General features: G+C 50.0%; 1 protein-coding gene across 7 annotated transcripts in view; it reads left to right on the plus strand.

Annotated features, from left to right (window-relative positions):
* The first annotated feature begins 7,545 nt into the window (after positions 1 to 7,545).
* EIF2AK1 (eukaryotic translation initiation factor 2 alpha kinase 1) overlaps positions 7,546 to 24,791 on the plus strand; it is a 39,308-nt gene continuing 22,062 nt past the window's right edge. For 3 of the 7 annotated variants that reach the window (XM_051838967.3, XM_070063733.2, XM_051838968.3), the window contains exons 1-7: positions 7,957 to 8,208; positions 15,880 to 16,038; positions 19,754 to 19,887; positions 21,573 to 21,610; positions 22,688 to 22,787; positions 23,234 to 23,314; positions 23,947 to 24,043. In XM_051838967.3, coding sequence (XP_051694927.1) covers positions 8,082 to 8,208; positions 15,880 to 16,038; positions 19,754 to 19,887; positions 21,573 to 21,610; positions 22,688 to 22,787; positions 23,234 to 23,314; positions 23,947 to 24,043 — 736 coding nt within the window. In that variant the 5' untranslated portion in view covers positions 7,957 to 8,081. 7 annotated transcript variants of the gene reach the window in all.

Consider the following 24,791-nt stretch of genomic DNA (forward strand, 5'->3'; position numbering starts at 1 on the left):
AACGCCTTGGCCTGAAGCATCCCGTATGAGCACTGGCTCTAGTCCTGGCTGCTCCACTTCCGATCCAGCTCTCTGCTATTGCCTGAGAAAGAAGTACAAGATGGTCCAAGTCCTTGGACTCCTGAATCCATGTGGGAGACCCTGAGAAAGCTCCTGGCTCCTGGCTTCAGATCAGCGCAGCTCCAGCCGTTGTGGCCAATTGGGAAGTAAACCATCTGATGGAACACATCTCTCTGCCTCTCCTCTCTCTGTGTAACTGACTTTCAAATAAATAAATAAATCCTTTAAAAAAAGTAATCACTTTTTTAAAGTCAAAGACCATTCCCATGTATATTTTAACATTTTACTACAAATGTATGTGGTAATGCACATTTTTTGGGTGTATTTACGACATTTCATATACATGGCCATTATACTCTCTGGGGCTCCATTTGCAGCCATAGTGCACATGGATTTAGATTCTGCCCCTCAGGAATCTCTTTTTTGGGGCAATGAATGTTTCTAAAATTAGACAGTAGTGATACCTCCTCAAAAAACACACCGAATTTTAGGCTTTAATAGAATGAATTTTATGCTATATAAATTATTTCTCTACTTACCCATAAAGCCGTTATAAAAAATATAGATAGCAATGAAAGGTAACAAGTGAAAAAAAAATCCTGGTTGCACTGCCTATAGTTGCATGACCTTGGGCAAGGTATTTAAAAGCTCTCTTTGAACCTCCAGGTTCTCATCTGTAAAATGGGTTAATTACAGCCTCCAGCTACTACATTTGTTATGAGGAATTGAATTGGTGCATAATTTTAAAGCCACTTAGGACAGAGTGGTGGGGGTGGGGCGACACAGTGCTCAGCAAACAAGGGCAATTATTATTGCCATCTGCAGTTCAGAGTTACTGCTGTGTTGATTTCAATGTCCCTGGTGATGCGTGAAGGGACATGAGAAAGTTCTTGGAAAGTGGGACTAAAAGACACACTAAAGTTATCTTTTTTAAGTTAAAAAAAGTAAGTTCATGGAAAAATGTATATTATGAAAAATAAACTATACTAAATTTATTTTTTATTTATTTTTTGACAGGCAGAGTTGACAGTGAGAGAGAGAGAGAGAGAGACAGAGAGAAAGATCTTACTTTGCCATTGGTTCACCCTCCAATGGCCGCCGCGGCTGGCGTGCTGCGCTGATCCGATGGCAGGAGCCAGGTGCTTCTCCTGGTCTCCCATGGGGTGCAGGGCCCAAGTACTCGGGCCATCCTCCACTGCCCTCCCTGGCCACAGCAGAGAGCTGGCCTGGAAGAGGGGCAACCGGGACAGAATCCGGCGCCCCAACCGGGACTAGAACCCGGTGTGCCAGCGCCGCAAGGCAGAGGATTAGCCTAGTGAGCCGCAGCGCCGGCCGCTAAATTTATCTTTTAATTCCATTTTCCTCCACCTTTTAGAAGTACACTTGTATGTGGATTAGTTGATTTGTTCCAAGTGTTCTACAATATTTGCATCTACATTTATTCATTTATTTCCCTCTTGATGAATGTTAGGCTATTTCCAAATTTGTTATTGCAATAAATATCTATATATATGCATCCTTGGGCACATATAGGAGTGTCCAAAAGGATTCTAGGCAGGAATTACTCAATCTTGGGTATGCACATGTTAAAGAAAAAAAATCAGTCATGAAAGTTTCTCTCTCTCTCTCTCCCTCTCTGACTCAAAGAGAGAGAGAGCGAGCGAGCGAGCGAGCGAGCTCCTATCTACTCAGTGCCTGCAGTGACCTGACTGGGGCTGAAACTGGGAGCCAAGAACCCAATGCAGGTCTTTCACATTGGTTAAAAAAACTCAGTTACCAGATTCATAACCAATACTTCCCAAGATTTGCATCTACAGAAAGCTGGTGGGGAGCAGAGGTGAGCACCACCCTAGGCATTCCTGTATGGGCTGCGGAGCCTTGATAATCATCGTGTGTGTGTGTGCGTGTGTGTGTGTGTGTGTTCAGAGAGTTATTTATTTGAAAGGCTCCCCAATGTTATTTATTTGAAAGTTATTTATTTATTTTAACTGTGAAAGGGGGAGAGAGAGAGAGAGAGATCAGTCTTCCACCTGCTGGTTCACTACCCAGATGGCCACACAGCCTGCATTGGTCTAGGCTGAAGCCAGGAACCAGGAGCTTCTTCTAGGTCTCCTACATTGGTGGTAGGGGCCTAAGCACTTGCGCCATCATCCACTGCTTTCCCAGTTGCATTAGCAGGGAGCTGGACTCGAAATGGAACAACCAGGATTCAAACCGTATGGGCAAGAAGCCCACCTGAGACCACTGACCCACCGAAGGATGGACTCAGAAACGTGAAGGAAGCAGACAGCCAGGTGTTGATGGAAACCGGGTCTCGGGAGCCGTGGAAGCCGGCCAGCCACGCTTGGGCGTTCAGCTCCTTTTATCCCGCGCCGTGCCGAGGTCCCCGCCCCCTGTTTCTCATTGGTTGAGAAAGTTGGTGGGGTGGGGCAATAGAGGAATGGGAACCCATGTCTGTTGTTGGGAGATAGAAGGGCGGGTTTGGCTGGGGTTAGAAGATGGGGCGGCATAGGGAGGGGACTTACGGTGACAGCCATATAAGGGAGAGCGCTTTCGACAGCTGTTGGTTCAGAATGATGCCAGGAACTAAAGGGAAGAGGAGCCCTGTGGTTACTGATCACAGGGTGTTGCTTAGAGAAAACAAGCAAGCTCAGCAGTTAATCTGCTGTGGGGTTTCTCCTTTTAGCTTCCCCCCTCCACGGAGCCTCCCCCCGCTTTGCAGCTAGAGATTAGGCCCTGGCATCGTGTCTGTACCCAGGCCAAGCTCAGTCCTTATGAAAATGCATCACTGGGGGCCAGCACCGCGGCTCACTAGGCTAATCCTCTGCCTTGCAGCACTGGCACACGGGGTTCTAGTCCTGGTTGGGGCACCGGATTCTGTCCCGGTTGCCCCTCTTCCAGGCCAGCTCTCTGCTGTGGCCAGGGAGTGCAGTGGAGGATGGCCCAGGTGCTTGGGCGCTGCACCCCATGGGAGACCAGGAGAAGTACCTGGCTCCTGCCTTCAGATCAGCGCAGTGCACTGGCCGCAGCGTGCCGGCTGCGACTGCCATTGGAGGGTGAACCAATGGCAAAGGAAGACCTTTCTCTGTCTCTCTCACTGTCCACTCTGCCTGTACAGAGTACAGCAGCAAGGACTCAAACTGGTGGCCATATGAGATGTTAGCATTGCAGGTGGTAGCTTAACCTGCTAGCCACAGCGCCGGCCCCAAGACTGAGTTTATTAAAGAGAGCCTCTATAGTGGTGTTCTGTAATAAGGGAGGAGGTCAGGTTCAACTCTGACTACAACAAAGTCAGGACTTTCAGCCAAAGAACAACAGGGTAGGGGGCAGTGGGCAGAAAATCATTAAAAGGAAAAGTCCAAGTTAAGGGGGGGCATTTCTGGCTGAAGTGGCCTGTGATTCTTCCTTTTTCCAATGTTGATTTATATATTTGAAAAGCAGAGTGACAGAGATTGAGAGAGATCTTCCATGGGCTGGTTCACTCCCCAAACACCATGACCCCAAACTTCGTCAATTTTCTCTCTCTCTCTCTCCTTGAGGTCCCCTGTACTGCCTCCTAAGTGTGTATTTTCCCTTTTTTTTTTTTTTTTTAAGATTTGTTTGATTTATTTGAAAGACAGAGTTATAGAGAGAGGTAGAGACAGAGAGAGAGGTCTTCCATCCGCTGGTTCACTCCCCAGATGGCCGCAACAGCTGGAGCTGAGTCGATCCAAAGCCAGGAGCCAGGAGCTTTCTTTGGTCTCCCACATGGGTGCAGGGGCCCTAGGACTTGGGCCATCTTCTACTGCTTTCCCAGGTCGTAGCAGAGAGCTGGATCAGAAGTGGAGCTGGGACTAGAACCGGCACCCATATGGGATGCCAGTGCTTCAGGCCAGGGCTTTAACCCGCTGTGCCACAGTGCCAGCCCCAGTGTACTTTCCCTTTAAGCAAATCTTGTTACACCTCACGTTCATCTTTGTATCCTCCCTGGTTTCTTTCTGGAGTGGAGATAAGAACCTGGACCAAGCCTAGCCGGGGGGCCTCCCTTATTGCAGCAGAGTACTTGAGTCATCATTTGCTGACTCCCAGGTGCCTTAGCAGGAAGCTGGATGAGAAGTGGAGCACCTGGGACATGGGAGGTGGGTATCCCAAGCACGGCCCAACCCGCTGTGCCACAACGCCTGCTCCCCTACTATGATTCTTGTGTAAGGCAGACCAGAGCGATCAGATATCCCCCTGGGGATGGCAGAGGAAGAGGAACCTGATCAGATGTTGGGGGTGATCAGATATGCAGGATGGGGCATTCTGGGTATGGTGACTTACCAAGCCTCTTGCTACAATCAGACAATATAGTGGTGAACACCAAAAACAGCCCGACTAGAGGTGGGTCAAGGAGAATCCGTGTTGACGATTTGACTTCATTCAATGTCACCAAGTTGTTCTTTAACCTTTTCTTTCGTACACTCACCAACGCTCGAGAAACTTTAATTCTGCAATATGATTTTTTTTTAAGATTTTTACTTATTTATTTGAAAGGCAGAGTTACAGAAAGGGAGAAGCAGAGAGAGAGAGAGAACCATCCGCTGGTTCACTCCCCAAATGGCTGCAATGGCCAGAGCTGCGCCAATCTGAAGCCAGGAGCCAGGAGTTTCTTCCTGGTCTCCCATGCGGGTGCAGGGGCCCAAGCACTTGGGCCCACTTGCAGGTGGAGGCCTATCTTACTATGCGCTGGCCACAGACATGACGTTTTGAAATGACATTCCCTTGTTCAATTTGCATTTACTTGTAACTAGTGAAATGTACACGTTTTCCTGTTTAATTGTTCACCCGGGGCTGCTCTTTGGGTTAGCTGTATGTTTACTACTGCATGTTTCTATGCTGTATTCTTTCTTTTTGACAAGCAGAGTTAGACAGTGAGAGAGAGAGAGACAGAGAGAAAGGTCTTCCATTTTCCGTTGGTTCACCCCCCAATAGCTGCTACAGCCGGCGCGCTGCGCCGATCCAAAGCCAGGAGTCAGGTGCTTCCTCCTGGTCTCCCATGTGGGTGCAGGGCCCAAGGATCTGGGCCATCCTCCACTGCCTTCCACGGGCCACAACAGAGAGCTGGACTGGAAGAGGAGCAACCGGGACAGAATCCGGCTCCCCGACCGAGACTAGAATCCAGAGTGCCAGCACCGCAGGCGGAGGATTTATGCTGTATTTTTTTTTTTTTTAAGAATTTGATAAACAGGCATCCCAGATATAGTTTGGATATTGGACAAAGATTGACTCCCAGGTTATAGGCTTGGACAATGGGTGGATTGCGTGCTGTTTCTATGAATGAAGAGGGGTAATGAAAAAAAAAACAACAAGTTTTAGGAAGAAGATCACGAGCCCTTTTAGACCGACTTGAGACGCCTTTGAGTCATCCAAGAGAATGAGTTTATGCTTTAAATTTGTTCTTGGGAGCTTTCAGACCATACGTGGCTTTTTTTTTTTTTTTTTTTTTTTTTTTGACAGGCAGAGTGGACAGTGAGAGAGAGAGACAGAGAGAAAGGTCTTCCTTTGCCGTTGGTTCACCCTCCAATGGCCGCTGTGGCTGGCGCGCTGCGGCCGGCACACCGCGCTGATCCGATGGCAGGAGCCAGGAGCCAGGTGCTTTTCCTGGTCTCCCATGGGGTGCAGGGCCCAAGCACCTGGGCCATCCTCCACTGCACTCCCTGGCCACAGCAGAGAGCTGGCCTGGAAGAGGGGCAACCGGGACAGAATCCGGTGCCCTGACCGGGACTAGAACCCGGTGTGCTGGCGCCGCTAGGCGGAGGATTAGCCTAGTGAGCCTAGGCGCCGGCCAAAAAAGTGGCTTTTGAAGGACAGCAATGCACACGGTTATTCTCTGAGAATCTAGAGGGCGATGGTAAGAGCCCTGCAGGAGTTACACATTGAGGAAGGAGGATTCAGCAAAGGCTACTGAGCTGAATGACCAGAAAAAAAAAAAAAAAAAAAACAACAGAGAAAAAAGCAGAGGAGTGTGCGTCGTGGAAGCCACGGGAGGAATGTGCTGCTTTCTCAGTTTTTGTAGTGACTGCGTATATTTTCTTTCCAAGATTTATTTATTAATGTGAAAGGCAGAGCGACACAGAGAGATTCTCCTATATACTGGTTCATTTCCTTCTCCAGATGGCCAAAACCACCAGGCCAGGCTAGCTGTGGGCCGGGCCAAAGCCCAGAGCCAGGCACTCCATCCCAGTGTCTCATGTGGGTGGGATCCAAGCACCTGCTGGTTGCTGCTTGTCCAGGTGCATTAGCAAGAAGCTGGATCCCAAGTGAGGAGCTAGCTGGGCCTTGAGCCAGCGCTACGCGGTGGGAGCTGAACCTGCGGTGTCACAACTTGGGCCCCCTGTAAGTAGTAATGCCTCTTCTGTTTGTCACATGGGTTTATTTCATCGCCTTTCTCTTATACACTACACCTTGATGAACAATCTTTTGGATATACTATTTACTATGGTAGCTCAAAGAGAATGTTAATTTACAACTTCCTAAGATAAAGTCTTACTACAAATTGCATCTTCTGGAATGTTTGTTTTCATAACAAACACCCACCAGAATGAGTTGCCTTTTTCTCCTTTTGGTTGGTTATCCTGGGAATTTCCAGAGAAGGCAGGAATGCGGTGAGGACTAGGCTTTGCCTACCGGTATTTTTAATGCCTGCCCAGTGTACTGTCGTATGCACGTTTGTAATTTTTAAAATCAAGTAATATTGGGGCTGGCACTGTAGCTTAGCGGGTAAAGCTGCTGCCTGCAGTGCCAGAATCCCATATGGACTCCAGATCAAGTCCTGCCTGCTCCACTTCTGATCCAGCTCTCTGCTGTGGCCTGGGAAAGCAGCAGAAGATGGCCCAAGTCCTTAGGCCCCTGCACCCATGTGAGAGACCTGGAAGAAGCTCCTGGCTCCTGGCTTTGAGCAGTGCAGCTCTGGCTGCTGCAGCCATCTGGGGAGTGAACCAGCAGATGGAAGACCTCTCTCTCTCTCTCTCCTTCCCTCTGCTTCTCTGTAACTCTGCCTTTCAAATAAATAAATTAATTTTTAAGAATCTAGTAATATTGTCTTTCTTGTGGTAGTGTCATGACCGGCGCCACAAAGCACAGCTTTTTCAATTATATTATTTTTATTCCTTCTAATCTGTTTTCATTAGGATCAACTCCTGAAGATGGAATTGTTGGGTCAGAAGTATTTGCATTTTTCCTCAACTTTGTTTAGTTCTTGAGGTATTTGCATTTTACAAGCCGGGGCGTGGAGACCTCAGCAGACACACCAGGGTCCCCGAGGCTGCGCTCTGCTCTCAGAAGATCCGCAGAGCACGGAGGGGGCATCCCTGGCCCCTGGAGCCCTGGCACCTGCGTGCATGCGCTAGGAGCCTCCCGTGGAGAGCGCATCCACACACCAGCAGCTTAACCAGTCCCAATGCCACACGTCTCCCCGGGACGGCGAACACGCCTACTCGGGCCACGTTACCGCGAGTCCCCTAAGAATGACTTTGCGACAACGTGGTGCCGGGCGACACTTTCCCCGCCAAGGGGCGGGGGTCCGACTCAGGAGCCAGCGGCCCCGCGGGCAGGGGAGGGGTCGCGCACGAAGCTCTCCCCACGGCGGACAGCGCGATGACCGGGAGCCGCCGCGGCATCCTCAAAGGGCCTGCATTTCGGGGAGCCTCCGCGGACACCCGATTCTCACAGCGTGACACGTGAGGGCCGGGACTCTTCCGCAGAAAACTCAGGGCCCCCACCCCCGGGGGTCCTGCGTTCGCCCACGTCCACCCCGAGACCTGTCCAGCCCACCTGTCCCTCCTAGAAGGGGACGGGGGCGGGGCTCGCGGCAAGGCCCGCCCCCTCGGCAGCCCAGCTTCCCCGGCTGGGGCGGGCCTTCCGCTTTGGTGAGCAGCTACTTCCGGGTCGCACGGCGCTCGCGACCCGGACGCGCGAGGAGGCGGTCCCGGAGTCGGGGAGCTGGCGGGTGGGCTGTGGTCCCCGCATTTGCGCGCGCGGGCGCCCGCGCGTGACCGGCGATGCTGGGGGGCAGCGCCGGGACCCGCGGGGGCGAAGCCGAGGGCGACGGGGCGGGGGCGGTGGGGGCGGTGGCCCCGCCGCCCGCCATCGACTTCCCCGCTGAGGTGTCGGATCCCAAGTATGACGGTGAGGGAACCGGAGTGCGGCGACGCGCGGGCTCGTGCGGGCCGTCGGGGGGTCCCGGGGCTCGCGCGTGCGTTTGCGTGTCCCTTCCTCGGTTTGCGGGCCGCGCGGGGTTGCTTAGGGCTTTGGGTTGGGCAGCGGGGAGCGGAGAGGCTGATCCCTGGGCAGCTCGGGAGTATCCAGATTTTGGTGAAAAGTACTCAATGGTCTTTGCTGAGTTGCTCACGCCGGCTGCTAAATCACGCTGGGCGGTCGCGGATTGCATCCGTGGGTTCGGGGCGGTAGCCTGGTTAGGGAGCGATGCGTGGCCACTTGGAGCGCGACACAAACAAGCGGTGCGATGCCATGATTGGCAGGCCAGGCAGCGCTGCAAAGGTGTTTTTTTTTTTTTTTGTTCAGATGCGATCAAATCAGCGGGAAAGTTTTTTCGCTTTCTTCGCTGACACTGGACCGCCGCAGACAGACTTGGTCGTGCAATTCGGTCAAGCGGTTCCAGAGGAGGGCTTCAAAGTGGCCATTTTATGATTATTATTTTTAATAGGCGCTTTTTTTTCCCCCCTCTCCTGCTACTTGTAGCAACTTGTTACTAGGGAGATTGTTAAGTCACGGGAAAAGTCTCAGCCGTAAACATGCACGCCTGCCTTTGCTGTGGCATTGCGATAAGGGCGGCTGCACGCCAGCGATTATTCACGCAGGCAGCGATCCTAGATAAGCCTTTGGACTGCTTCCCTTCCTGGTTGCTGATAATACCCTCGGGGTCCTGTGTTTTTGGCTCTTCTTCCAAAGGGGCCCAGAAACTGTTTGTGTCTTCCAGATGAGGAGTGAGGTGTCAGAAATGTGCGCTGTGAACGGACGGGAAGGGGGAAGGCAGGAGGTCGCACTGCCAGGCTGCGACCCCAGGGGGTCAGGCTGCCGGGTCATGGCAGTCAGAAAACGCGGACCCTGACCCCGGCCCCGGCCCCGGCCCCGGCCCCGCAGTGTGGGGTCGTACAGCCAGTACCCGTCTTTGATGAGGTTGTGCACGCTTTCCTTCCTGGAGCAGCGTGGGTTAGAAGGGGGCCAGGAGGGACTGTAGTGCAATAGGTTAAACCTCGGCCTGCAGTGCCAGCCGTGTGGGCGCCGGTCCAAGTCCTGGCTGCTCCACTTCCGATCCAGCTCTCTGCTGTGGCCTGGGAAAGCAGTGGAGGATGGCCCAAGTCCTTGGACCCCTGCACCTGCATGGGAGACCAGGAAGAAGCTCCTGGCTCCTGGCTTAGGATCAGCTCAGCTCCGGCCTTTGCAGCCATTTAGGGAGTGACCAGTGGAAGGAAAATAACTCTCTCTCTCTCTCTCTCTGTCTCTGCTTATGCCTTTCAAATAAATAAATAAATAAATCTTTTAAAAACCGAGTAGGGGGGGACCAGCAGTAAGTTAGGATCTCTATCTCTCTCTCTCTCTTTTTTTTTTTTTTTTAAGATTTATTTATTTGAAAGGCAGAGTTAGATCAGTCTTCCACCTGCTGGTTCATGCCCCAGGTGGCTACAGTGGCTGGCGCTGGGCCAGGTGGGAAGCTTGAAGCTACATCTGGGTCTCCCCCACCAGGGCCCAAGCTCTTGGCCCATCTTCTGTTGCTTTCACAGGCGCATTAGCAGGGAGCAGAAGTGGAGCAGCCAGTGTGGCAGGTGCTGGCTTAGCCCATTACTGGCCCCAGAGTCTGTATCTTTTTATTTATTTATTTTTGCTGCTTTATGAGGAAAATTGACCTCTTTTTTTCCTTTAGCTACTTTTTCTCTTCTGTTCTTTGTTTACAAAATAATATCCTGCCTCTTTTTTTTTTTTTTTAGATTTTTATTTATTTACTTGAGAGGTAGAGTTACAGACAGTGAGAAGTAGAGACAAAGAAAAGTCTTCCATTGGCTAGTTCACTCCCCAGATGGCTGCAACAGCCGGAGCTGCGCTGTTCCGAAGCCAGGAGCCAAGTGCTTCCTCCTGGTCTCCCATGCAGGTGCAAGGGCCCAAGCACTTGGCCCATCTTCTTTTTTTAAAAAATTTTTTTTTAATTTTATTTGACAGATAGAGTTAGACAGTGAGAGAGAGAGAGACAGAGAGAAAGGTCTTCCTTCTGTTGGTTCACCCCCCAAATGGCCGCCACGGCTGGCACTGTGCTGATCCAAAGCCAGGAGCCAGGTGCTTCTTCCTGGTCTCCCATGCAGGTGCACAGGTGCAGGGGCCCAAGCACTTGGGCCATCCTCCACTGCCCTCCTGGGCCACAGCAGAGAGCTGGACTGGAAGAGAAGCAACCAGGACTAGAACGTGGCTCCCATATGGGATGCCGGCACCATAGGCGGAGGATTAACCAAGTGAGCCACGGCACCGGCCCCCTTGGGCCATCTTCTACTGCTTTCCCAGGCCATAGCAGAGAGCTGGATTGGAAGAGGAGCAGCCAGGACTAGAACCAGTGCCCATATTGAAGCCAGTGCCTCAGGCAGAGGATTAACCTACTGCGCCATGGCGCCAGCCCCTATCCTGATTTTTTAAGGATAAATTTACAAAAAAATATTTTTTTATTTTTCATTTTATTTGAAAGAGTGGTCTTCTATCTGCTGGTTCCCTCCCCAATTGCCTCTTTATTTTTTTTTTAAAGATTTATTTATTTATTTGAAAGTCAGAGTTACACAGAGAGGGGAGAGGCAGAGAGAGAGAGAGGGAGAGGGGGAGAGAGAGAGAGAGAGAGAGAGGTCTTCTGTCCGATGGTTCACTCCCCAACTGGCTGCAACAGCTGGAGCTGCGCCGATCCGGGTCTCCTACGAGGGGTGCAGGGGCCCAAGGGCTTGGGTCATCTTCTGCTTTCCCAGGCCACAGCAGAGAGCTGGATTGGAAGTGGAGCAGCTGGGTCTTGAACCGTCGCTCATATGGGATGCTGGCGCCTTAGGCCAGGGCATTAACCCACTGGATCACAGCGCTGGCCCCCCAGATGCCTCTTAGAACTATTACTGGGCCAGGCTGAAGCCAGAAGGCAGGAACTCAATCCAGGTCTCCCATGTGTGTAGCAGCGATCTAAGGACTTGAGCCATCACCTGCTGTCACCTAGAGTATGCATTAGCAGGAAGCTGGAATTAGAAGCAGAACCAGGACTTGAACCCAGACCCTCTGATAGGGCATACAGGTGTTCCACACACACCACAGTGTTCACCACTGTGCCAAAGGCCTGCCCTTCTCTTCTGCTCATAACCAGTAAGATAACATGGGAAATTTTGAACTTGAGACTTACTTTCTCTTTTACTACATTTCAGTACTGGTTGTTTTTTTTTTTAAGTTGTCGTTTTCAGGGCTGGCATTGTGGTGCAGCCATTGTCTGCAACGCCAGCGTCCCACATGGGCACCGGTTTGAGGCATCCACATCCCATATCTGGTGCCTGGCTGAGCGGCTTCTGTTCTGGCTCCCTGCTAAGGTACCTGGGAAGCAGCAGATGGTGGCTCAAGTACTTGGGTTCCTGTCATCTACTTGGGAGACTTGGATGGAGTTCTTGGCTCCTGGCTTTGCTGGCTGTTGCTGGCATTTGGGGAGTTGGGAGATGACTCTCTGTCTCTGCCTTTCAAATAAATTAGAAAAGAACCTTTTAAAAAAATTATGAATGGGTTATAGACTTCCACCCAGTGTTGTCCAGATACAAGAAAAAATTTGAGAAATCATTCACAAAATTCCAAAGCTCTAAAGAAAAAATGTGTGACCGTACTCACATCCCAGGGGAGAGTTCACTCTTAACAATTTGACAAACTCATCTGTAAAAATTTGAGAGCTGCTGTGTGCCAGGCGCTGTCCTAGGTACTGAGGAGCAGGCTAACTCTATAACACAGCACAGAAAGTGTGACTTCATCTGGCTTATAAATTCTCTGTGTTAGTAGAAGCGGAGACTCGTAGTCTGTTTTATTCTTTCCAGGTTAAAAAATAATTATGTAGCCTTAAAGCAAAGATATTTTAGATAAGAGCCAATGGGTTTGGTATGTAATGGCTGTAGACTAATGTGAAGAGAATGTAAAATTAGGATCCAGAGGCCAGCGTAGTGGGTAAAGCCGCCACCTGCAGTGCCAGCATCCCATATGGCACCAGTTCAAGTCCTAGCTGTTCCACTTCTGATCCAGCTCTCTGCTATGGCCTGGGAAAGCAGTAGAGGATGGCCCAAGTCCTTGGGCCCCTGCACCCACATGGGAGACCAGAAAAATCTCATAGCTCTTGGCTTTGGATCTGCCCAGCTGCAGCCATTGTGGCCATTCGGGTAGTGAACCAGTGGAAGAAAGATCTCTATCTCTCCCTCTCTCTGTAACTCTGCCTTTCAATAAATAAATACATCTTTAAAAAAATATAAAGCATTATTTTAGGGGGCCAGTGTGGCAGTGTGGTGTAGTGCATAAAGCTGCTGCCTGCTCACTGGCTTTGTATTATTGGGCACCGGTTTGAGTCCTGGCTACTTCACTTTTTTTTTTTTGGCACACTCCCATGTGGGTGCAGAGCCAAGGACTTGGGCCATCTTCCACTACTTTCCCAGACCATTGGCAGGGAGCTGGATTGGAAGTGCAGCAGTCTGGACTTAAACCAGCACCCATATGGGATGCCGGTGCTGCAGGTGGAGGCTTAACCTTTTACTCCACAGTGCTGGCCCCTTCTGCCCTTGGTTCCTGACTTTGTCCTGGACCAGACCTGGCTGTTGCAGCTATTTGGGGAGTGAACCAGCAGATGGAAGATCTCTTTCTGTCTCTCCCTCGCCATTGGCCACTCTACCATACAAATAAATCTTCAAAAAATGTATTTTCCAAAAAAGTACATGGTTATCAGTCTATACTTTATCTATTTAATGTTTATGTCATTAATTACTAGTTGTTAAGTTTGAATTTTTAATTGTGCCTCATTTTCTCATTGTGAATGCTCTATATTAATTTTATTTGCTTTTCTTGTCATAATAGACAAAACTATATTTGAACTTCTGCATTTTAACTTAAAATTTTTTTTTAAAGAATGATTTTTTTATTTGAGAGTCAGCGTTACAGAGAGAGAAGGGAAGACGAGAGAGGTCTTCTGTCTGTTTATTTACTACTCTCCAGATGGCTGCTATAGCCAGGGCAGGACCAAGCCAAAGCCAGGAGCTTTCTCTAGGTCTCCTTCGTGGGTGGCAGGGGTCCAGACACTTGGGCCATCATTTGCTGCTTTTCCCAGGCCGTTAGTAGGGAATTGGATTGGAAGTGGAACAGCCGGATTTCAAACCGGCGCCCTGGGGATGCCGGCATCGAAGGCTGTGACGTTACTCACCACGCCGCAACACAGGCCCTTTGTATTTCAGCCTTAAGATGTCTTCATATAGAGAAGCTTTATGTGGCTGCATGTTCCACTCTTTCTTTCCTAATATTCAGTTAAGTAATTATTTATTTAAGTATTATTTCTACAAACATGTGGGTCTTTGTTTTTCTTGGCCACTTGGAGGTCAGAGAGGAATCTGATGAACGAAGCCTGGGTTTGAACCTTTGGCTCTCCCGGGATCTGGAGTAGTTGACGCAGGAGAGTGGAATGGAACATGGGAAAGGGGCTGCGTTTTAGAGGGCAGAGGATAGACATGGTCCCTGTGTCTGCAGGTTTGCCGTGCGTGGGCCAACAGCCCTTGGGAGTGAGTGTGTCTCATCTTTCTCTGACTGTCCCTCTCGCTGATTTTCACACTCAGCAACGCCACCACCCGCCCGTTTCTACTGTTAAAATCTGCCCAGGCCGTTTCTTCATCCATCTGGGGCCTCTCCTTTCTTCCTCCTTTGCTAAGCGCACCCTAACCTGTGCTTGCTGACTACTTCCTGCCTGTTCCACATGTTTGCAGAGTGTTTCTCAGACTTTTCCCTTCATTGTGTTTTTCACCTGCCGAGCTGTGTATTAAGTTAACTGAAGTGAGGAAAGAGTTAGTGCCTTCAGCCGGTCTGTCTGCTTGGTCTTAGCGCAGCACACACAGGATGAGCTTGGGAGTCGGTCTGATCTGATTCACCGGTTCCTTACGCTCCCTGGGCTGGTGCATGGGGACACCTGGTACACAGGTCGCACCTGCTCGGGCAAGGCTCCCAGCCTGCCTTTTCTGTCCTCTGCCAAACACTTTAAAAAGGTGTTGTTGTTGTTTTAAAGATTTGTTCTTATTTGAAAAGGAGAGAGAGGAGAGAGAGACAGACAGACAGATGAGAGAGAGAGAGAGGAGAGATAGAGATATCTTTTATCTGCTGTTCACTGTCCAGACAGCTGCCATGGGTGGGGTTGGAGCTGGGCCAGGTTGGCACTAGGAGTGTGGAACTCCACTGGGTCTGCTACATGTGTGTTCTGCCAAACTTTTTTTTTTTTGGTAAATTTATTTATTTATTAGTTAAAGATTTATTTATTTGAAAGGTAGAGCAACAGAAAGAGGGAGAGCAAGAGGTTTTCTGTTGACTGGTTCACTCCCCAAAAGGCTGCAATGGTTGGAGTTGGGACAGGCTGAAGCCAGGCGCTGGGAACTCCATCTGGATCTCCCACATGGTGGTAGGGGCTGGAACAGCTGGGCCATCTTCTGCTGCCTTCCCCGGTGCGTTAGCGGGAAGCTGGATCAGAAGCAGAGCAGCCAGGACTTGAAACAGCGTTCCAATATAGTATGCTGGTGTCGTAGGCGGCAGCCTAACCCACTGCACCACGACACTGGTCCCTAGATTTATATTATTTTGAAAGGCAGAGTGACAGAGAGAAGTTGAGAGAGAGACAGACAGATGTTTCCCCACAAGCCTGCAGCAGCTTGGGCCAGAGCAGGCCCCGGCCTGGAGCCAAGGCTAGCCAGGTGATGCGTGTGGGTGGCCGGTACCCGGGCACTTAGGCCCCCCAAGCACATTTGCAGAAAGCTGGATGGGAGTACCGGTAGCAGAACGCTAACAGTCACTGTGACAGGACGTGGGTGTCCCCAGCAGCGGCTTAGCCCGCTGTGCTGCAGGTCCTTCCCCAAACTTCTTTCTGATGCCTGTGTCTTGGCTGTGTTCTCAGGGAAGGCAGCCATCCTGTCTCCTGTGTGCTCGCACACTTACTTGTTGCTGCCATTTCAAACATCCCTGCTAACGGAACTGCTTCTCCTCTGCCTCGTGGCCTCTGCTGGTCCTTCAGCTCCGAGAATTCAGCTCAGAGCTCACTCCGGAAAGCCTGTCCTTCCCTCCCTCCCCTTCCTTCTCTCTCTCCCCTTCTTCCCCCCTCCCCCTTCTTCCTCCCCCCTCCTTCCTCTCTCCCCCGTTCTTCCCCCCTTCCTCCCTCCCTCCCTCCCTCCCTTCTTTCCTGATGTATTCATTTATTTGAAAGTCAGAGTTACAGAGGGATGTGGGGAGAGACGGAGGTTGCTCTTCCACCTGCAGACAGCTATAACAGCCAAGGCTGGCCCAGCCTGAAGCTAGGAACTTCATCCGGGTCTCCCACTGGGTGGCAGGGGCCCAGACACTTGGGGCCATCTTTGACTGTTTTTCCCAGGCCGTGTACAGTGGAGCAGCCAGGACAGGAATGTCAGTGTTCCAGGTGGTGGCTTCACCTGCTCTGCCACAATGCCGGCCCACTGGGCGCAACTGTTCCCTTGTTTCCTTGTATTTAAATGGTGTGCCTTTTACTAATTAGCATACACACACTGTTTTTGTTTCCATCTGAAACGCCTTCCTGCCTCACTCTAGAGTCGGATGTCCCGGCAGAGCTGCAGGTGCTGAAGGAGCCGCTGCAGCAGCCAGCCTTCCCCTTCGCCGTCGCCAACCAGCTGCTGCTCGTCTCCCTGCTGGAGCACCTGAGTCATGTGCACGAGCCAAACCCGCTTCGCTCCAGACAGGTGTTTAAACGTGAGTAAGAAAGGCTGCCGACGGTACTGTGTTCATTGCCGTGGGTCTAGGCGGCAGCTGGTGTATAAAAATTGGGTAACTTAGCATCATGAATGTGATCTCTGGGACCCCCAGAATTGTGTGTAACTAAGTAACAGGTAGTCCTTGTGCATCTATGACACGATAGCTCATGTAATTTTGGGGGGTGGCTTACAGTGTGACCGGTAAGCAGGTCAGAGGAACCACGTGCTTGTTCTGAGCCTGTTTGAAACCGGAGGGCTGGGGCAGTTGTGTGTAGTGTCGTGAGGGTGTTTAGTGTTGTTCCCACCACTGGGTGTTGGTGTTTAGTGTTAGCACAGAAGTGAGCAGAGTCAGGGACCGTGATGTTTCCGGCTCAGCTTGTCCACAGAGAACGCCGTGACCTCTTGAGGAGCTCCAGCCACCGAGTCGGAGGGTCTTTCCTCCCCAGAAAAAAGTCTTTCTGGGTGTTGTTTGGCATTACAGATCCTCAAACTTACAAAAACCTTCATGTGGTCTTAGAACTAATGTGTTTTTAGTTAAAGATATATTATCATCTTGCTGTATCAAAAGACATCATTGATGGAACATGAAAAAATGGTAAAGATGCTTGTACAGTGTACACTTCCTGTTTCCTTGGATGAAGCCAGTCTTTCCGCGTTCTAAGCAGTGGCGTATGTGGGGGAGGTGGTGTGTACCAAAGGGGGTGCCCCGTTCCTTGCATTCCAGAGCAGTCATACCAGGGGAGTCCTGCATTAGCTCATGGTACAGAAACGTAGATTGTTACAATTTTTTATAGGATTTATTTATTTGAAAGGCAGAGTTACACAGAGGCAGAGAGAGAGAGAGAGAGAGAGAGAGAGAGAGAGAGAGGTGTCTTCTGGCCGCTGGTTCACTCCCCAGATGGCTGCAGAGGCTGGAGCTGCACTGATCCAAAGCCAGGAGCCAAGAGCTTCTTCCAGGTCTTCCACGTGTGTGCAGGGGCCCAAGGACTTGGGCCATCTTCTGCTGCTTTCCCAGGCCACGGCAGAGAGATGGATCAGAAGTGGAGCAGCTGGGACTTGGACCAGCACCCACCTGGGATGCCAGCACTGCAGGCAGTGGCTTTACCTGCTATGCCACAGCACCAACCCTACAATTTTCTTTTTTAAACACTTATTTATGTATTTGAAAATCAGTTACAAAAAGATGAGATATACAGAGAGAAATCCTCCACGCAGTGGTTCACTCTCTAGATGGCCACAACTGCCAGGGCTAGTCCAGGCTGAAGCCAGGAGCTTCTTCCAGGTCTCCCATGTGGGTGGCAGGAGCCCAAGCACATGGGCCATCCTCCACTGGTTTCCCAGGGAACTGGATTGAAAGTGGAGCAGCTGGGACTTGACCTGGCACCCATATGGATGCTGGCCTCTGATGACTTTACCCACTAGACCTTAGCACTGGCCCCTACAACAATTTCTTTTTAAAAGTTTATTTTCATTTATTTGGAAGACAGAGAGAGACAGAGGTCTTCCACAAATGGCTTCAACAACAGGGCTGGGCCAGGCCAGAGTCAGGAGCTTCTCCCGGGTTTCCCGTGTGGGTGCAAGGGTCCAAGCACTTTGGCCATCTTGTTTTGCTTTCCAAGGCGTGTTAGCAGGAAGCTGGATTGGAAGTGAAGCGGCTGGGTCTCGATCTGGTGCCCACATAGGATGCCAGCATTGCAGGAAGCGGCTTACCTGCTGTGCCACACGCTGGCCCCAGATTGCTATAACTTAATGCAGTCACCTGGTCACAATTAGAGCAAAGCTGTGAAGCTTACTGATTCCAAGATAACTTTTAGTTCCTTATGTGCTCTCTTCAGATGACAGCTGTGACAAGGCGTATTTAATTAAGTACCGTCCTCGCACTTCACGTGGCCACCTAAGGGCAGTGTTGAGGTGGAGCAGACATCCTCTCTGAAGTCTGCTTCTAGTGTGGGCGGAGGCCGAGGCGCCTCCGCTAGGAGTTCCCTTTGTCTGAGGAGCCTGGTACCCGCTTCTGACATGTGCTACTCGTCCTGTGCACGCATCCTGCACGCATGTGTGACGTGTGCTCCTCGCTGTGTGTGCATCCTGCACATGTGTCTGACATGTGCTGCTCGTCCCATGTGCACGTCCCACACAGGCATCTGATGCGTGCTGCTTGTCCTGTGCGCACATCCTGCACACATGTCTGACATGTACTCCTTGTCCTGTGCGCACATCCTGAACACATGTGTGACGTGTGCTCTTCGTCCCGTATGTGTGTCCTGCACACACGTCTGATGTGTACTCCTTGTCCCGTGTGTGTGTCCTGCACATGCGTCTGATGTGTGCTCCATGTCCTATGCACACATCCTGAACACATGTGATGTGTGCTCCTTGTCCCGTGTGTGTGTCCTGCACATGCGTCTGACATGTGCTCCTTGTTCTGTGCACACATCCTGAACACATGTTTGACGTGTGCTCGTTCCGTGCGTATGTCCTGCACACACGTCTGATGTGTGCTCCTTGTCCCGTGCGCACATCCTGCACACGTGTCTGATGTGTGCTTCTTGTCCTGTGCACGCATCCTGAACAAATGTGTGACGTGTGTTCCTCGCCCTGTGCGCGTGTCCTGCACATGCATCTGACGTGTGCTCCTTGTCCTGTGCATGCATCCTGAACACATATGTGACGTGTGCTCCTCATCTCGTGCGTGCGTCCTGCACTCGCGTCTGACATGTGCCCCTCGTCCTGTGCATGCATCCTGAACACTTGTGATGTGTGCTTCTCGTCCCGTGTGCATGTCCTGCACACACATCTGATGTGTGCTCCTTGTCCTGTGCATGCATTCTGAACACATGTGTGATGTGTGCTCATCTCATGCATGTGTCCTGCACATGTGTCTGACGTGTGTTGCTCGTTGTGTGTGCGTGTCCTGCACACACGTCTGATGTGTGCTCCTTGTCCTGTGCACATCTTGCACACGTCTGACGTGTGCTCCTTGTCCTGTGCATGCATCTGAACACATGTGTGATGTGTGTTCATCTCATGCATGTGTCCTGCACATGTGTCTGACTGTTGCTCATTGTGTGTGCGTGTCCTGCACACACGTCTGATGTGTGCTCCTTGTCCTGTGCACATTTTGCACACGTCTGACGTGTGCTCCTTGTCCCGTGTGCACATCCTGCACACGTCTGACATGTGCTCCTTGACCTGTGCACACATCCTGCACACATGTGATGTGTGTTCCTTGTCCCGTGCGTATGTCCTGCACACGTGTCTGATGTGTGCTCCTTGTCCTGTGTGCACATCCTGCACACATATCTGATGTGTGCTCCTTGCCCCCTGTGCACGCATCCTGAACATACGTGTGACGTGTGCTCCTCGTCCCATTTGCGTGTCCTGCACATGTGTCTGACGTGTGCTCCTTGTCCTGTGTGCACATCCTGCACACGCATCTGTGTGCTCCTTGCCCTGTGCACACATCCTGAACACATGTGTGACGTGTGCTCCTCGTCCCGAGCACACATCTGATAAATTACCATGGATCTGCTCCTGATCACTGTACCAGTCGCTGCTTCTGTTTCAGACGCGATCTCCCTGGGGGACGCGTGTGGAGACGTAACTTCCCGTGGAGACCTTCGTGCGGTTACTGCTCTCTGATCTCCGTACTCCTACAGGTTGCCGTGGATAGATGGTCTTTCTCACGGCCATTCTCGTGTTCTTTCTCTCTCTAGTGCTCTGTCAGACCTTCATCAAAATGGGGCTGCTGTCTTCCTTCACCTGCAGCGACGAGTTTAGCTCATTGAGGCTGCATCACAACAGAGCTATTACGCATCTGATGAGGTCCGCCAGAGAGAGAGTTCGGCAGGTAAGCCCTAAATATGCGTTGTGCGTGGAAAAATGCATTTGAATTTCAAGAGAACTGTATTTTAAAAGCATCATGAAATTGTCAGCATGTGGAGACTTTTAAAGATACAAACTTTAGGCCAGCGCCGCGGCTCACTAGGCTAATCCTCTGCCTTGCGGTGCCGGCACACCGGGTTCTAGTCCCGGTCGGGGCGCCGGATTCTGTCCCGGTTGCCCCTCTTCCAGGCCAGCTCTCTGCTGTGGCCAGGGAGTGCAGTGGAGGATGGCCCAAGTGCTTGGGCCCTGCACCCCCTGGGAGACCAGGAGAAGCACCTGGCTCCTGCCTTCGGATCAGCATGGTGCACCAGCCGCAGTGCGCCGGCCGCGGCGGCCATTGGAGGGTGAACCAACGGCAAAGGAAGACCTTCCTCTCTGTCTCTCTCTCTCACTGTCCACTCTGCCTGTCAAAAAAAAAAAAAAAAAAAAAAAGATACGAACTTTGTTTATACTCATGGAAAGCTCGCTGGTGTGCTGCACTCCTCTGCGGGTGCTGGGGTTTAAACAGTGAATGAAATGGACCGAGGTCCCTGCCTCATGGAGCTTGTGTTCTGATGAGGGGACAGTGAACAACAGAGGGCAGGTGCAGGTACAGGAGGCGTTCGCTGGTGAGAAGACAAAGCAGTGACTGCTGCGAAGGGGCTGTGTGCTTTTCTCTTAGGGTGGCTGGGGAAGGTCTCCCTGAGACCGTGTTGTTGAAGAGCTGAGAGAATGAGCCGTGCAGATACCTGGAGAGAAGGCATTCTGGGCCGGGGAGCAGGAATTGGAAAGGTCCTGCGGTGGCAGGGGCCGGCGGCAGGGTGCAGGCCTGCTTGGGGGCTGCTGGGCAGCCATGTGGTAGAGTGGAGCAGGCAGAGGTGAGGGGACAGGGCAATGGGATCTTGAGACCATTTGTGTGTGCTTGGTTTTGACTCAGTCTGTTGGCAAGCACTGTGGGATCTTTTTTTTTTTTTTTTTTTTGACAGAGATAGAAAGGTATTCCTTCCATTGGTTCACCCCACAAATGGCCGCTACTGCCGGTGCTGTGCCAATCCGAAGCCAGGAGCCAGGTGCCTCCCCCCTGGTCTCCCACGCGGGTGCAGGCGCCCAAGTACTTGAGCCATTCTCCACTGCCTTCCCAGGCCACAACAGAGAGCTGGACTAGAAGAGGAGCAACCAGGACTAGAACCTGGTGCCCGTATGGGATGCCGGCGCCACAGGTGGAGGATTAGCCAAGTGAGCCACGGCGCCGGCTCCAGCACTGTGGGATCTTAAGCAGAGGAGTGACCCGATCTGACGGATTTTCTCGGGATCACACCAGCTGCTGGTTGAGAGTATTTTGGGGTGGGGGAGGGCAAGGGCAGCAGTAGGGGACGTGTAGTCGTGCAGGCTGGGTTGGCACAGCTCGGGATGGGCCGGTAGTGGTGGCGCAGTGGTCGGTTTCTGCATAGTTCTTGAAGGTGAAGTCGGTCTTATTTGCTTGTGGAGTTCTTTGGTAAATAAATTCTCGGCTGTGAAATGTTTTCAATCGTAACCTCTTAAGTAATATTGAAAAAAATTTAAAAGCAGTTGCCTGAGCATTTGGGACTAGCACATCAATGAATTTTGGTAGATTTCTTATTCCATCAAAGTTTTCAAAGTGGTTTTTTAAAAATGGCTTTGTGGTTTCAGGATCCCTGTGCTGATAATTCTCATATCCAGAAAATCAGGTATGTGCTAAGTGCTTTGTTGATTATGCAAAGTCTGTCCAAAAGAAATCAAAATCAGGATGAACAAAGTAATGGTCTGGGGTAAAAAGTAATGTTGGTAGGGTAGTTTATGAGAACGTACAGGGAGCGAGGGGGGGGGGGCATGCTCATTATGTTCTTACATAACCGTATATATGAAGCAACAATTAATTATTGTTCCAAGATTGGATTTAGTTCCTCATCTCTCCTCTGCTCCCTCATCGAGTGTGGATTCAATGAGTTACGTGACTAAGTTCAATTAATTCTGACAACTGATATCCAGTCTGTGTTAGAGCAGCATTGAATGTTGACTCTGTTTAGGAAACTCTAACTGGTCTGCATCATAAAGAAATTTAAGTAAATTGATTACTGAACACTGCTAATCATCTTTCACTTGTTATTCATCCTTGGATTTCTGCCGTGAAGCATGGATGGTAATTTTTTTTTTAGTAAATTTATATTTTATTTCCATTTTCCATGAATATTTTTAAGACTTTTAGTTATTTGAAAGAGTTAGAGAGAGAGAGAGGGAGGTGTTTGTCTTCATTCCTCAAGTGGCTGCCGTGGCAGGAGCTGAGCCATTAGAGCCAGGAACCAAGAACTGCTTCCTGATTTCCAGTGGGGGTGCAGGAGCCCAGGGGGTTGAGCCATCTTCTGCTGTTTTCCCAGGCGCATTAGCAAGGAGTTGGATCGGAAGTGGAGCAGCTGGGATTTGAACTGGCGCCCACATGGGATGCCAGTGCTGCAGGCTGGGGCTTTAACTCACTGTGCCACAGCGCCGGCCCTTGTAATTTCTAATTAGATTAGTAACTACCGCTGGACCACTTGAAATTACTTATTTACTCCCTTGCTATTTTTATCATGTTGTCTGTTTGCTTAGCCAGTGTTTCCTTCACAGAGAATGAACAATTTTATTTTGGCTTCCCCTTGCCAAATTATCCTGACTTAGTGATAAGGTTTTGGCAGGTTACTAAAACACTGAACATAAGCTATCCCAGAACATTTGGTCCCCTCATGTTAGAGTGCTGATTAGCTGTTTGTGTTTAACTGAACTTTCAGGTCGCGAGAAGTTGCCTTGGAAGCACAGACCTCACGATACTTGAATGAGTTTGAAGAGCTCTCCATCCTGGGGAAAGGTGGCTATGGCCGAGTGTACAAGGTGGCTCTCCACATGCTTGTTCTCACCTGCTCCGAACATCAGGGTCTTTAAGGAGCTGTGTGCATTGTTTTTACTATGTAAAGTGCTCAAAGGAGAAGTCCTAGAAATCACACATAACTGCTTTTTGTTAAAATTTGCCATTAATAGGAAAGTGGGCACTTTTACCTGTTTTCCTAACCATGTTTTCTGGAAACCTGGCACTTTTTCTTCTGTAGTTAATTTTTGTTTAAAAATGTGTTAGGCACAAGTGTGCTGCTGCGCACTGGACCTTCCAGAGTCCTGGGCTGGTTATTGTTCTTTGTGAAGTGGGCACAGGAAGGAGACCTGTCTTTGGCTTGGTTTTACCTGGTGTAGTTGGGATCACCTAAGTGCAGATTGAAAGAGCTGTGTTATTCAATTGGAAGTTTAATGGCATGATGTATTTTGTCTTTTCTTCTGCTTTTTAGGTCAGGAATAAATTAGATGGCCAGTATTATGCAATTAAAAAAATTCTGATTAAAGGTGCAACTAAAACAGATTGCATGAAGGTATGATGTTTGAAAATTATTTTGAGTTATTGTCTTTAATTCTGTGTAAGAGAGTTACATATGTACACATGTTGTTTATTTGGCGAATACTTGTAAGAGTCAGGTGATAGTATAGTAAATCTTAAAACCAAATTTCTGTTAGATGTGATGGTTTTAAAGGTTAGGTTGATTGTATTTCAGAGCCACTGCTGTAGAACTTAATTTCCACATGAGTGTGTAAGACAGACAGCTTGTTGGAAAACAGGGGGAGCCCAGGTCAGGTCCCCAGTGTTCTCCCTGCCCTGCTCCGAGCTCTGTTTGTGCCTCGTCTCCAAGTCACTGCCCTTCGTGCCCTTGGAGCGGTAGTGACAGTCGTAATTTTATTTACCTTGGAGGACTAGTGTGGGGCTCAGATGTGAGGGCACTGATAGATTAGCTATGGCAAACACAGAGTGCTATGTAAATATCAGTTATCCAGCTCCAAAGCAATTGCCATTTGTCACTCACAAGAATATTTCCATTATTTTTAATAGTTTAAAGTCCTCATCTAGATGGCTTTTTATTATTTTGTTGTGGAACAAGGAGTTTTTGATGCTATGAATACTTAACAAATTGTTGGTAAGAGCCAGGTCTAATGATACTTCTTTTCTTAGGTATTACGAGAAGTGAAAGTGCTGGCGGGCCTCCAGCACCCTAATATCGTAGGCTATCACACCGCGTGGATAGAGCATGTCCACGTTCACGTTCAAGGTGAGCAGCTTTGGATGCTGCAGGATGACCATCTCTAATCCACAGAGCTGAGGATTTTGGAACATGGCAGATTTTGAATTTTTGAATTAGGGGTGCTAGACTGTTAAAAGTCTATGCAGGTTTACCAAAACACAAAAAATTCTGGAATCTGAAACACTTGCAGTTCCAGGCTTTTTTTTTTTTTTTTTAATATTTATTTATTTGAAAGACTTACGGAAGATAAAGCCAGAGAGAGTGAGAGAGAGAGAGAAAGTCCATCCGCTGATTCCTTCCCCAGATGACCGCAACGGCCAGAGCTGTGCTGATCTGAAGCCAGGAGCCAGGAGCTTCTTCTGGGTCTCCACGCGGGTGCAGGGGCCCAGGGTCTTGGGCCATCTTCTACTGCCTTCGCAGGCCATAGCAGGGAGCTGGATCGCAAGTAGAGCAGCCAGGACATGAACCAAGGCCCATGTGAGATGCTGGCGCTGCAGGCAAAGGCTTTAACCCCCTGCGCCACAGCACCGGCCTCATTTCCAGGCCTTTTGAGTAAGGGATACTTCAGCTTAAGGGCCAGATCTGGCCTGCTCTTGATTTTTGCGTACCAAAAGTTGAGAATGCATTCTTGTTTTTCATCTTTTTTTAAAGATTTGTTTATTTACTTGAATGGCAGTTAAACACATACACACATACACACACACACACAGAAATGTCAATCAATCTACCTTTCAGCCCCTGGTTCACTCCCCCAAATGCTGCAGTGACATGGATT

Source organism: Oryctolagus cuniculus, chromosome 19 (assembly GCF_051225735.1).
Source record: "Oryctolagus cuniculus isolate XC-2025 breed Fujian yellow rabbit chromosome 19, ASM5122573v1, whole genome shotgun sequence".
In the NCBI taxonomy this organism is placed as follows: domain Eukaryota; kingdom Metazoa; phylum Chordata; class Mammalia; order Lagomorpha; family Leporidae; genus Oryctolagus; species Oryctolagus cuniculus.